Source organism: Eublepharis macularius, chromosome 18 (genome assembly GCF_028583425.1).
Source record: "Eublepharis macularius isolate TG4126 chromosome 18, MPM_Emac_v1.0, whole genome shotgun sequence".
Classification (NCBI taxonomy): domain Eukaryota; kingdom Metazoa; phylum Chordata; class Lepidosauria; order Squamata; family Eublepharidae; genus Eublepharis; species Eublepharis macularius.
The window spans coordinates 29,334,331-29,348,569 of record NC_072807.1 but is presented as its reverse complement, the minus strand read 5'-3'; the positions used below and the strand labels follow the sequence as shown (position 1 = coordinate 29,348,569).

General features: G+C 41.2%; 1 protein-coding gene across 1 annotated transcript in view; it reads right to left on the bottom strand.

The window, feature by feature from the left end:
• DMXL2 (Dmx like 2) overlaps positions 1 to 14,239 on the bottom strand; it is an 81,368-nt gene that overhangs the window by 4,027 nt on the left and 63,102 nt on the right. The window contains exons 33-42 of the mRNA XM_055002322.1: positions 13,998 to 14,115; positions 13,021 to 13,083; positions 12,404 to 12,490; positions 11,846 to 11,967; positions 10,386 to 10,536; positions 3,469 to 3,529; positions 3,219 to 3,346; positions 2,371 to 2,448; positions 2,160 to 2,251; positions 2,017 to 2,069 (exon numbers count right to left, since the gene is read on the bottom strand). Coding sequence (XP_054858297.1) covers positions 2,017 to 2,069; positions 2,160 to 2,251; positions 2,371 to 2,448; positions 3,219 to 3,346; positions 3,469 to 3,529; positions 10,386 to 10,536; positions 11,846 to 11,967; positions 12,404 to 12,490; positions 13,021 to 13,083; positions 13,998 to 14,115 — 953 coding nt within the window. The remainder of the gene's footprint in view (positions 1 to 2,016; positions 2,070 to 2,159; positions 2,252 to 2,370; positions 2,449 to 3,218; positions 3,347 to 3,468; positions 3,530 to 10,385; positions 10,537 to 11,845; positions 11,968 to 12,403; positions 12,491 to 13,020; positions 13,084 to 13,997; positions 14,116 to 14,239) is intronic.

The window sequence follows — 14,239 nt, the reverse complement described above, 5'->3', positions numbered from 1 at the left end:
AGGAACAGTGTGATATCAAAAATAAAATCTAGTTCATCTGTGTGATGTAGTGGTCGGACTAGAATATAGAAGACCCAGGTTTGATTCTCCATTCTGCCTTGGAAGCTCACTTGGTGACCTTGGGCCAATCACACATACTCAGAGCTAAACTACACGAGACAAATTACACGAGGACGTGCACATGAAGGGAGTTGCAATGTTAGCTGGGAAGATGAGTTTTAAAAGACAGATCGGAAGGCTTTGTCAATTTCCCCTCTCTACAGAGCCAGCAAAGATCACTTCTCAGAGGGTTTGCTAATTTCCTCTTCATCTCTGGAAGGCTCTGTCAGTTTCACCTCCCCCTTTAAGAGGCAAAGAGGAAATAAACAAACCCTCTGAGGAGTGATCTTTGCAGCTCTGTAGAGAGGGGAAATTGACAGAGCCTTCCAATCTGTCTTTTAAAACTCAGCTTCCCAGCTAACATTGTGACTCGCTTCACGTGAGCATCCTCATGTAATTTGTATCTTGTAGTTTAGCTCTCAGCTTAATCTACTTAAAAGGTTGTTGTGAGGATAAAAGGGAGGAGACTGATACATGCCATTTTGGACCCCACTGGGGAGAAATGTGGGATATAAATGAAGTAAATAAATAAATATAAATAAAACTCTTGCTGGAAAGGGAGGCCAGCAAGAGTTTTATTTATAAGTGCAGGGGAACTTCACTTTGGAGACAGCAGTCAATTACTTCTCACTTCAGCAGGGCCTCCATTAAACCCTCCCCCACCCTTTTATCTCTCTTTTTTTTCCTGTGCTTTTTCTTTCTTTCTTTTTTTCCTGTGCTTGGTCTCTTCTATTAAACTTTTTCAGTTCCCTGGCCAAGTATGAGCTCTCCTGACTGAGGCCGCAGCATCACCCCATACTTGGCAGCACTTAAAATTATTATCACGGCGATTAGCCAATGTTGAGTCTAGTTCAGGGAGGGCCAATGCCGGCAACTTGGAGGCCGCTGTGTTCTCCCGGCAGCTTTCTGAGGGCCAGTGGTGCATCTGGACTGTAAAGCCCAACTGGCTGTAGCAAGAATGAGGGAAATATTTACTCACAGTGAAAGGAGGTGGGCAAACAGCCAGTGAAGTTTTTTTAAAAAAAGGTCTTCTATTTGATATTTGCAGAATAAGCCTCATTCCCTCTTCCAGTGTGGCACATATCTGATAGGTGGATTTGAGTCCAGTAGCAGCAAAATGATTTTCGGAGTGTAAGCTTTGGAGAGCCAACACTCCCTTCTTCTTCAGAGGTGTCTGAAGAAGGAAGCTCTGACTCTCGAAAGCTTACACTCTGAAAATCTTGTTGGTCACTAAAATGCCACCGGACTCAAAATCCTGCTGTACTACTGCAGACCAACACAGCTACCTACCTAAACGATATCTGACAGGTCACGGTTGGATTGTATGATAGAGATGTGAGATCAACCGGGCTTGTATTTCTTACTGTTCCAAACTGATAACACAGCATATTATATTGAGAACACACTGTGGGCTGCATCCTGCAACTCTCTTTCAAAGCCTTCCTCTCTCAGAGAAAGATTCCTTCAACAAAGAAAGCCTTTCCCTCATTGGAAGAAGGTTTCTCTCCATCAGATGAAAACTATCTTCCATTGGAAGGAAACCTTTCTCCATCAGAAGAAAGCTACCCTCCATTAAACAAAGACTTTCTCCAATACAATAGAGCCATCCTCCACTGGAAGGAGGTCTTTCTCCATCAGAAGAACTCATCTTCCATTAGACAAAGACTTTCTCCAATACAATAGAGCCATCCTCCACTGGAAGGAGGTCTTTCTCCATCAGAAGAACTCATCTTCCATTAGACAAAGACTTTCTCCAATACAATAGAGCCATCCTCCAGCAGATGAAGTCCTTCTCCTTCGAAGGCAGATGAGCAAAAGAGAGTACGTGGTTCAACCCATTTTGTGTGTGCACACACCCAGAGCATGTTCAGTCTTTAGGGGACCTTCCCTCCCGACCACACACAGCAATAGACCTACCATGTATGAGGTTATTCACAGGCGACATCAAAGTGTCCCACAAACACACGTTTCTGCAGGACACAAATACACAGAGGTTATTCATCGTTGCAACACTGCCATGGATTTTTTTTTGCTATTTCGGCCTTGCCCTTTGAACACACCTGTTGTCATTGGACTGCCCAGATGTCGCAACCAGACTTGAAGAGGTAATGAATGCAAAGTCACTTGTGGTTTTGCTGTGGCACTGCCAACTCTGCCAAGACAAGACAGATATCAGCTACACGGGATGGGACAGGCCAACAGCCTAAAAATCAGAGAAGCAAGAGACGCTCAAACACAATCACAAAAAAGAATTGTTCTCTGACTGCTTACCAGATAAGGTTTAGGATTAGTTGCCGTTTGGTTTACTTGCCAAATACTCAAGAATCCCTCTCCGTCTGCTACGCCGCACTGCAAGAGAGAGATTTCATTTGTTCTGTTGACAATATTCATGGGCTTAACAAAAACATGGTCATAATCAGGGCTTTTTTCTGGGAAAAGAGGTGGTGGAACTCAGTGGTGGAACTCAGGACTGTACAATGATGTCACTTTGGGTCAGCTGGAACAAGGGAGGGGTTAAAGTTTAAATAGCCCTCAGTGAAAATGGTCACGTGGCCAGTGGCCCCGCCCCCTGATCTCCAGACAGAGGTGAGTTTAGAATGCCCTTCGCACTGGGCAATTGAAACTCCCTTCTGTCTGGGGATCAGGGGGCGGGGCCACCGGCCATGTGACCATTTTCAAGAGGTGCCAGAACTCCGTCCCACCACGTTCCTGCTGAAAAAAAGCCCTGGTCATAATTATCAATGACTGGGTTATTAGAGAAAACATTTGGTACTCTTGGCAATGTGTTCAGTTTCCTTTCACAGTCACTTACACTCATAAATTAGAACATGCTTTAGCGACCTGGGCCTGTTCAAAGTTCTATCACCCTAAACCTAGGACCACCCACTGTTCCCTTCTCTGCTGCCGCCGGCTGGATACCAGCCAATACGTATGAATAAACTCAATTTGTAGTTGCAGTAATGTTCCTCCCTCCCTCCTCCTTTCTTTCCCCTCTAGCCCCTCTAGAGGCAAGTTGCTGTATTCTAAAGATTGCAAATGTTTTCATGTTGATTGAAGCAGGACCAAGCATCTGCAGAAAAATTAAATGCTTATTTTATAAGTGAAGTAAAAGCACTGACCTTATTCCCCTGAGAATTAAAATACATTCGAGTAACTCTCGCGTTGCCAGCTTGCCGGAAGCACACTAGTTGCTGGGGCCTTGTCCATTCGAACATCCGCACACTCCCATCCTGGGCTCCCGTAAGGTCTGGGAAACATAACCAGAGGCCACATCATCATATAACGAACCCATTTTTTTTTTAAAAAAAGTCCAGAATTTGGTGTTGCATGCTTCAGCGTTTCCTCCACCATTTGATACGCTTAACTTACAATATTGATGGACGGGATGCGAGGCCATTCTTTTCACATTATTCAAGTTTCGCTTGATGAGCTGCATGCAAAAGAAACATTGCATGAGGTTGATAATCGTCTTTGCTACAAGAACATGGTAAATTGATGATGTTTATGGCAAGGAGGAGAGACTGCATGTGAGTGCAGATGCTCAAATATTCCCTTTCCCTACTTTATTTTAAGGCTGCAATCCTACATAAACTTATTGGGATTTCTGAATGCAAGGGGAATGAAATTCCAATTTTTGAACGTTCATGCAACAAAACAAATTAAAACCCCATACTAAAAATCTCTGCAAGTAGAAGCAAGGAGACTTCATCTTGCTGAGCTAGTTTTTCTGTTTGTGGGTAATTTTATTTTCTAAACAATGCAGCACTCACAATTGTGAGTGGTTTGGACTTCCTGTTTGGGATCCATGGAGGTCTAACGCAGCTCCACTTGCGGAGCTGACCGGACTGCCGTTTTAACCGGCCGGCGGGGTGAAAATAGCCCGCGGCCGACTGCTCTCAGGCGGGGAGCAGGCAAAGAACGCTCAAGACCCTAGGGTGAGCTAGATCTCGGACGAGGGGGGGCTCTACACAACAAGTCTCCCCCCGATCCTTGAGGTCCCACCTTGCGACGGGTCGGCTATAATCTCTGCGGCAGTTTTGGGGCCAATTCGGCTGGCATAAGACCTACATACCCAAGCATCGATTGGGGGAAGAAGCTGAGAGGGGAACTTAAAATCGAAACAGCGATTACAACCCGAGAAAAGTGAAGAGAAGGTAAAGATCATTATCTTCTGAGACGGGACAGATTGATAAAAACAGAGAGGAAAAAAAGTAGATTTTTAAACTGCAACAGACTAGTGAAAAGGAGGGGAAGACTCGGCAGGAATCGAATTTAAAAAGAGACTAAGTTTAAAGAAGTTATTAAAGAAATGGGACTATTGTTTTGAATACCTGTGGCTTTGGAGCTGTGAGAAAAAGACACCATCGCGAGATCTGCTGTGGGAAGACGGGAGACAGGAAGTGCGTAATAACAATAGAGTGGCTGGAGAGAAGCGGCCCTTGCTGGAGGGCAGGAAGTAGGGAATCGCCATTTTTGAAAGGGGAAGGGTCGCGGCTTCAGCGGAAGAGGAAGTAGGCCATCTTGGATTACAAAATCATAGAGAAACCATAGAGAAAAGACGCCCGACATTTTGGACTCTTTAAAATTTAATTTCTATAAGAAGACCGGGACATTTAAAATAGAAAAACGTTAAATTTTACGCCACGGAGTTAAGGAAGAGAGCGGATTCGTGGGAGCGAGCTAAAGCAAGCCCCACGATGTCAAAAAAAGAGTGGCAATCGGCAATAGAAAACCTGGATAAAAACCTGGACAAAAAACTTTTAGATATGATTAAAGAACTTAAGGACACGAAATTGGAGCTGATAAAAGAGGTTAAAGAGGTTACACAGACAGTAAAATCGGAGCTGTCAGAAGTGAAAAAAGGTATGGAAACAATACGAAGTGAATTACAAGGAACGCAGCAGAGAGTTAAAACAGTAGAAGACGCGATGGAGAATTTAGCAGACACGCAACAAACAGAGATGAGATTGGTGAAGGGGAGAATGTCAGTTGCAGAAACTAAACATATGGAGAAGCAGCTACGTTTTCGTGGCTTGCCAGAAGTGGAAGGAAAGTCAGCGCAAGAACAGATGACTGAGGTGTTGGCTGAGTACCTGGGGAAGGAGGAGGAGGAAGTTGTGGCTATCCTAGATGTGGCATACCGTGTGAATTCGAGAATAGCAACCCAGAGGAAACTACCAAGAGATGTGATTGTGCAGTTTATAACACGAAATATGAAAGAGAGGATTGTGACAAAACAGTTTCAAGATCCATTGGAGATTGATGGCAAGACGATTATTATAATGAAGGAACTGCCCAGATCAGTGTTACTGGACCGGAAAAAATATAAAGTGCTAATTCAGATTTTGAAGGACATGAAAATCAGGTACAGATGGGAGTTACCGGAAGGAGTGTCCTTTGAGTTTGGAGGGGCCAAAAAACGCATCAGATCTGAGCGAGAGATGGAGCGATTTATTAAGGACAATGAAAAAGACTTACCAACAAGATCATGAGTATGGAGTGTAAAGTATTATCTTGGAATGTAAATGGACTAAACTCACCGAATAAGAGGAAAAATACTTTTCACTGGCTACTAAAACAAAAATGTGACATTGTTTGTTTGCAAGAGACCCATATCAGAAAGCAGGATGTAAAATATTTAAAATCTGGAAAATTGGGCAAAGAATATGTAGCGGCCTCCAACAAGAAAAAAAGAGGAGTGGTGTTGTACATAAAAGAGGAGCTACAGCCAAAATTTGTTATGAGAGATGTGGAAGCTAGATTTGTAGCAGTGGAATGTATTTGGAATTTAAAGAGAGTGTTGGTAGTCGGACTTTATGCACCTAACGGTGCAAAAGAAAGCTTCTTTGAGGATTTAAGGAAGCATTTAGACGATCTTGCATACGACCAGATAATTCTTGCTGGAGACTTCAATGGAGTGACAGACTTGGAACTAGACAAAAAGACTACAACGGCACAAAAGAAAAGAGGACTATTACCAAAGCTTTTTTTTGAGTTGATTCAACAAGAGACTCTTGAAGATGTATGGAGGAGAGAATATCCTAAAAGCAGACAGTTTACTTTTTATTCTGCAAGGCATTCTACATTATCAAGAATTGATATGATCTGGGCCTCAAAAGACTTAGCATTATGGACTAAGGAGGTAGAAATAATGCCTATGGTAGGCTCAGATCACAACCCAATTATGTGGAAATTTGGAAAAAAGAGAAAAAGGAAAGCATGGAGAATAAATGAGGACTTGTTACAGGAAAGAGAGAATATGGAAATACTGAGAAGAGAGACAAAGTTTTTTATACAATACAACGTGAATAAAGAAGTACCAACCAATAAAGTTTGGGATGCTTACAAGGCGGTTGTAAGGGGCATACTAATGGACTTAAATGGTAGAGCAAGAAAGAAGAAAGAGGAGAAAAGACAAGAGATTGAGGAGAAAATAAAAGCCAAAGAAATACAGCTAAAAAAGAGACCAGGGAAAAAGAAGGTATACCAGGAAATTAAAATACTTCAAGAACAGCTAACAGCAATGAGCAATAAAGAATTGGAGTGGAATCTCAAAAGACTGAATCAAAAAGCGTTTGAGGGTGCTAATAAACCTGGGAAGTACCTGGCATGGCAATTGAAGAAGAAAAGGGAAAAGAAGATAATAAATAAAATTTGCGAAGATAACAAAACGTATTTGGAGCAGGCTACCATTAGTAGAGCCTTTTATAAATTTTACGCTAAGCTGTATAATAAAAAAGAAGTAAACAAAGAATCAATAGCGTCATATTTGGAGAAAACCAAACTTCCAGAAATCTCGGAAGCTTGGAGAAATAAGTTGAATAGTGAAGTAACTGACGAGGAAATAAGTAAGGCAATACAATCTGCAAATCTAGGAAAGGCGCCAGGGCCAGATGGACTTACGGCTAAATTCTATAAGACAATGGCTAATGAACTGGCACCATTCCTAAAAGAGGTGATGAATGGGGTTTTAAGGGATCAAAGGATTCCAGAAACTTGGAGTGAAGCGAATATATCATTGATCCCAAAAGAGGGCCAAGACCTGACTAATGTGAAAAATTATAGACCTATATCGCTACTCAACAATGACTATAAAATTTTTGCGAAGATATTGGCGGAGAGATTGAAGGGGTGGCTCTCGGAAGTCATAGAGGAGGAACAAGCAGGCTTTTTGCCAGACAGACAAATAAGAGACAACTTAAGGACAGTGATCAATGCTATTGAATATTATGACAAGCGTTGTGACAAAGAGGTTGGTTTCTTCTTTGTTGACGCTGAAAAAGCGTTTGACAATTTAAACTGGGACTTTATGTTTGCCACTATGGAAAAGCTACAATTGGGAGAAAGATTCATCAGAGCAATTAAGGAAATTTATAGAGACCAGACTGCAGCAATTGTGGTGAATGATGAATTGACTAAGAAATTGACGATAAGTAAAGGAACAAGACAAGGTTGCCCGTTATCTCCATTGTTGTTCATTTTAGTATTGGAGATTCTGATGATACAAATACGTCAAGATGATGAAATTCGTGGAATAAAAATAAAGGACTATTCATACAAGGTCAGAGCATTTGCGGATGACATAATGTTAATTGTAGAGGACCCATTGGAGAACATGCCAAGAGTGATAGATAAGATCAAGGAGTTTGGAGACTTGGCAGGTTTCTTCATTAACAAAAAGAAGTCAAAGATATTATGCAAAAATATGACTAAGCAGAAACAACAATTGTTAATGGAAACAACGGATTGTGAAGTAACAAGTAAAGTGAAATATTTGGGAGTCGAATTAACTGCAAAGAACATAGATCTATTCAAAAACAATTATGAAAAACTATGGACTCAGATAGAGAGAGACTTGATTAAATGGAATAGATTGAATTTGTCATGGTTGGGCAGGATTGCAGCAGTTAAGATGAATGTGTTACCAAGAGTAATGTTTTTGCTATAGACAATACCAATCATCAGAGACTCCAAACAATTTGAAAAATGGCAGAGGAAAATATCAGATTTTGTTTGGGCAGGCAAGAAGCCTCGAGTGAAAGTGAAAGTTTTACAAGATGCAAAGGAAAGAGGCGGAATGCAACTGCCCAATCTGAGACTTTATCATGATGCAATCTGCCTAGTTTGGTTGAAAGAATGGATGACATTAAAGAACAAGAAACTATTAGCCCTAGAGGGATATAAAAAAATATTTGGATGGCACGCATATTTATGGCATGACAAAGTAAAGGTCAACTCGATGTTCCTGCATCACTTTGTTCGGAGAAGTCTATACATAATCTGGAAGAAGTACAGAATTTATCTACAAGAAGGAACCCCTTTGTGGGTGGTTCCATATGAGGTGATAGACCCGAGAGCTGTTGATAATGAACAACAATGTTTAACGTATAAAGAAATAACTAAAATTGAAGCATCCAAACTTAGAATAAAGACACAAGAGGAACTATCACCTAACTACGATTGGTTCCAGTATAGACAGATCAGAGACTTATATAATTCGGACTCTGTAAAGGGAGGTATACGAATAGAGAATTCGGAACTAGAGCAGACCCTTCTTAAAGAAGATAAGAAAAGAATATCCAAGGTATACCAAGTACTGTTGAAGTGGTATACCGAGGATGAGATAGTTAAAACACAAATGGTGAAATGGGCTATAAACTTTAATAAAGAAATAACAATGGAGGCATGGGAATACTTGTGGAAAACTACAATGAAGACAACGACATGTATTAATATCAAAGAGAACATTTATAAAATGATCTATCGTTGGTACATGACACCAAAGAAGATTGCGCTAGGGAATTTGAATACTTCTAATAAATGCTGGAAATGTAAGAAGCATGAGGGCTCCCTCTATCATATGTGGTGGTCGTGTGAGGTAGCCAGGCAGTACTGGGGGGAAATAATAAGAGAAATGAGTGAAATTTTACAATTTCAAATTAATAAGAACCCAGAACTCCTGCTACTGAACTTGGGAATGGAGGGAATTCCAGCCCAACACAGGACGTTGATATTTTATATGACAGCAGCAGCTAGACTTTTGTATGCGCAAAAATGGAAAGTACAAGAAGTGCCAACTATTGAAGATTGGACTTACAAATTGCTGTATATGGCTGAAATGGACAAGATGACAAGAAAATTGAGAGATCTGGACTCAGGGCAGTTCAACACAGACTGGGAGAAGCTGAAACAATACCTGGAGAAGAAATGGGAGGTGGGAGGAAAACTGTGGCAGTTTGAGAACTACTGAAGTATTGAAGTAGAGGGGGGAGACTTTACCGGGGGGAGAAGAGATAAATGTGAATTAATAAGCAGTCAGATTAATAGATTGACATATATATAGATATATATATAGGTTAACAAACAGAACATAGAGAAAATAATTAATTATAAGGACTAAATATAAGGAGCGATTAACTAACAATATTTTCTTTTTTTTCTGACAAGTTTTGTACCAAACTGAATGTCTGAAGATATAGATGGGTCAAATTGATTGACTACGTGAGGAGAGATATATAGAACTATTATAAAAAGATAGAATGAGTAATATATATAGAGAATAAGTCAAATTGTTTGATATAAACGAATGTATGATCTATATGGTTTATGATATATAGAAATACCTGAAATTGAAAAATTGGGATAAATTGTTTATCTAAGATGGAAACAAAGGCTTACAGTTTGGGCATATAATGTTAAAAATAGTTAAGGATGTACTGCTTAGAATAATGGAGAATATATATTTGTTTTAGATAGAGGAAGCTAATAAAAGTAAGGGAAAGGGGACAAAGGGTTGGAAAGCTGTTGGAAGTCAACAAAAAGGGGGGGGGAAAGGGAGGGGGTTAGAGATGAAAAAATTGGGGAAAATTGAATGTAAATGTGGAAATAATGGATTCTAACCCAATAAAAATTTTTCAAAAAAAAAAAAAAAAAAACAATTGTGAGTGGTTTGGTTTGCATAGAAGCAGACTTTATTGGAATTCTCATCCTAATTTTATTAAATTACTTAGGGCTAGGAGTTTTGTTTTTTGTTATAATAGAAATGGGATAACTGCATTTCTTGCTTTTTCCTCTGGTATTTTGTGCTGTTCTTTTATCGATTTAAATAAGTGATTTCCCCTACATCTGCAATTGGAAGTGGTAAAGCTCATTGGTTTGGCATTTCTTGCCACCTAGTGGCCATAGCATCGTCTTGCAATTTTTACAGAAATGATGCAAAACACAAAAAACCTGTGCTGACTGTGCTACTCTTTGATACAGCAACAAACAAGGACAAAGGTACATACTACACCAGCTCCGGTACTGGTCTGCCCACTGCCTAACCATGGCATGGATGAAGTCGAAATAGAAGGCGGCGGTTGCATCTGAGCCATGCCAAAAGATGCTGTGCTCTGAGTGAGCGTCGTGGTGGAACCACGGAAGTCGACATCATCCGAACTGGAAAAGGTGATAGAATATTGTAAATCTCCGTTCCTGGTAATTATTTATTTCTACAGCTCCAGCTACAGGCAAAGTAATGACAAAGTAGGCCCCTGCCTTGAGCTTTCACTCTAAAAGGAGGCGAAATGTCCTGTTCAGTTATTATACTTTTGGCCGGATGTAAGGGCAGATCAGAGTTGGGGCAAACCTCTCCCTATGCACAGTTACCATTTTGAGTGGATAGGGCAATGCGTGAATTGTCCAACTTCAGCATAGGAAAATGCATATCCTCAAATGTCTGTGTTTCTGAAAGCGTGGACAGACACTGGAAATGATACTCGTCGCCCTGTTCACACAAAATGGTGGCAGCGTGCACTGAGAAGACCAGCCGCGGTCTGAAAGGCAGGGTCATGGGAGGGAGGACTTGAAAAGCTGTCTCATCAGACAGCCAGTTTGGTGTAGGGGTTAAGAGCGCAGGACTCTAATCTGGAGAGCCAGGTTTGACTCCCCACTCCTCCGCTTGAAGCCAGCTGGGTGACCTTGGGTCAGTCACAGCTTCTCAGAGCTCTCTCAGCCCCACCCATCTCACAGGGTGTTTTGTTGTGGGGATAATAATGGCATACTTTGTAAACTGCTCTGAGTGGACATTAAGTCGTCCTGAAGGGCAGTATATAAATTGAATGTTGTAGTTGTTATTATTATTATTATTATCACATCCATAGCTGATGTGACACTACAGACAAACAGAATATTTTTGTTTTCAAGAAGGTTGATTTGAAGCATTCAAGCAACTGCCCTGGTGCTTCTCATTGCCCCCCAAAGCAGAAAAAGTGTGATATTACCCATTTTCTTCAGATCTGTATTTACCTCTTCAATGCTTGGGATGCATATTTAAAAGCATATAGACTTCATTACATAGAAGAGTAATTTCCTACATTAAAGTATCATTGAAATTCCCCATTTCTCTCCCCCTCAAACTCCGATTTCCACAAAGCCAAAATGGAAATTTCCAAATAATGCTCAAGTTTGGACTTTATACGTTTCCAGCAAGACGGAGTTCCATACTTGGACCAATGATGGGTAAATTGAAAGAACTAAACGACAGAGAAAATGTTTCTTTGTTCTCAAATGCCTAAAGCAAGATTCATTTATATATAAAACATGGTTATAATTCATAGAGGGGGAAAAAAGTCCACAAGAGGGAATTTGGACATGGAGAAGACAGAAATGGGGACAGATGCTTGCAAAATCACGTAAGAGATCCGTACTTTAGGTATCTGTAAGTCTCCAGTTTAAAAAAAACAGTTGCCAGGTAAGAACGGCCAACCTTTTCGATTCTCGGTCATATTCTTCCCCAATCCATATATACGACTGAGCAGACAACAGCGCTGACACGTCCAGTTCCTGAACATCATGAGTAGAAGCTAAAACTATTTCATTTATGTTGGCCTGCATAACGGAGATACAAAAGCAAGAGTGGAAATTAAAATCCCTGTGGCAAGGACTCCGTGCATCAACAAGCGGTATCAGAATGCTGCTCTGGCCATCTACCCCAGCCGAGGAGGAGGGGGAAAGGCAGGGTTTTCTGGCAGCCTGCGTATGGGAGGTGTGTGTACAGGCATCTAGCGTCAGTGTACACAGAAGTGCTCCATGGGAGGAGGGGAGGCAAAGGCTATTTAAGGAGCTGGTGGCTACGCTTGCCTCCCTTTTGAGCTGATGGAGAACGCGACACCGCAGCTGCAGCAGGAGAGGAAGCCACATGCAGGGACCACGCTGCCTTGATAAGTATCCGCTCGAGAGGGCTTGGCGGTGGGTTATCTTAGTGCCCACTAGACCCAGGAGTGGGGTGGAGGAAGGCCAGCAGTGAACTATCGGGCAACTTTACCTTATTGATAGCAAATGCCATTATCATATCCGACTCCTTGTGTATAATTTTTGCTTTTCCCCCTGGGTAGCCGAGTTCTGCCTCAACCTACAAAATATAATTACAATACTACGTTTTAATACGGGAGCCTCAGAAAGCTTTGCTGTGCCACAGACAGGCTACAAGCCAAGCATGCAAGAAAAGCTTAGTAGCTGTGGCATTCTTTATGAAAATGATCCTTAGGGCTTCTTGCACCCCTCCTGGGCATTCCAGAAGCCACAAGGTTCATATTTCAAATGTAGCGCACGAACTGGTAACTGCTCTAGTGCTCCAAAGCACTTTGCCTGGCTCTGATTATTGAGTATTAGTTCACAGGTTCAGTACCGGCCAGAAATGTTACAGAGGCTGATTCCGCACACGTTGGATAATGCACTTCCAATCCTCTTTATAGATCATTTGGAACGCATTTTTTTGTGTGCGGAACAAAAAATCCACCTCAAACGACTGATAAAGTGCATTGAAAGTGCATTATCCAACGTGTGCGGAATCAGCCAAAGACCACAGGTCTTCTTGTCAACAGATAAGAGAGAAAGGAAAGAGAGAGGCCCGCAGAAGCGCTTGGGAGGCAAATATACTACCTTGTTTTTTTCATCTTCTGCTACGCTGTTTTGTGTGACCTGCTCCTCACGGTCTTCTACAGACTACACAAACACCATACAACCACAAACACGAAACACAACACATGCACAAACAAATATATAAAAGAAAAATGAATGAAAATGTTCCAAAACTAGAGTTTTAAAAAGGCCACCCAGTTATGTCTGCTCATGACAAATGCATAGTGGGTCCCGCCACCCTTTTGTCTACTAAACAACAGGCAAGCGCTTAAACAGAAGCACTGAGAACACAATGCCTCCTGGATGAACACAAAAAAGTACATCATAGTAAATGAATCGAGGAAAAATACACACAAACAAACAAACTTTGCACTAGGAGGAAGGGTTTTTTTTAGCCAATTTAGTCTCGATCTGACCCAATGTTTAGGCCAGTGCTGTAGGCATACATCTGGCCAGATGTTCAAATTGTGCATGGAGAAAGCATTGCATTTGCACTAGAGATCTTATTTGCGCTGATAACACCAAGCAAATTGATAACATCAAGCCGCCCATGCTTAAACACATGCGTGTGCATGTGCACACACACACATGCATGCCCACACAATATGTCCTGCCAAGTTCATCTATGCTTGCCCTGGAAAAATACTTTATGCAAAATAATACCATGCTATCCGCAAGCTGATTTTAATACAATGCTAAAATAAAATAATCCACATGAAAAACAGCCATTTTTGAAAAAAGGTAGTAAAGGAAGAGCACTCTTAGAACACGTCCGTTTCCACATGTCTTACCTTCTGCCGGAACATCATGGAAGACAGCGTCTTTGCGCGAGATCACGCCAGGAAAACACTTGTCATCCAGGATTTTTGCACGAAATTGCATCTTCCTGGTGCGATTTCGTGCGCGAAGATGCTGTCTTCCGCAATATTCCAGCAGAAGGTAAGACGCGAAAAGGCCCATGTCATGTGTCAATATTGTCTGCCAGGACTTTTGTGTACCTCACTTTGCTTCCTTTTCTTGGCAAATGTATAGCGAATAAACATGTCCTGTAGTAATTCTTGTTTCACTAGGAAATGCCACAGTCTTTTAGCGGGAAGTGCAGAATAATCTTTCGACCTGAAAGTGGGATAAAAGGGGACATTAGCATAGAATTATCCTTTTATGTAATTTTTTTTTTATGTAAGGGAAAAAATGTTTGATGTAATTTTAAACAGAATGGAACATTCTGAAACATTCTGAA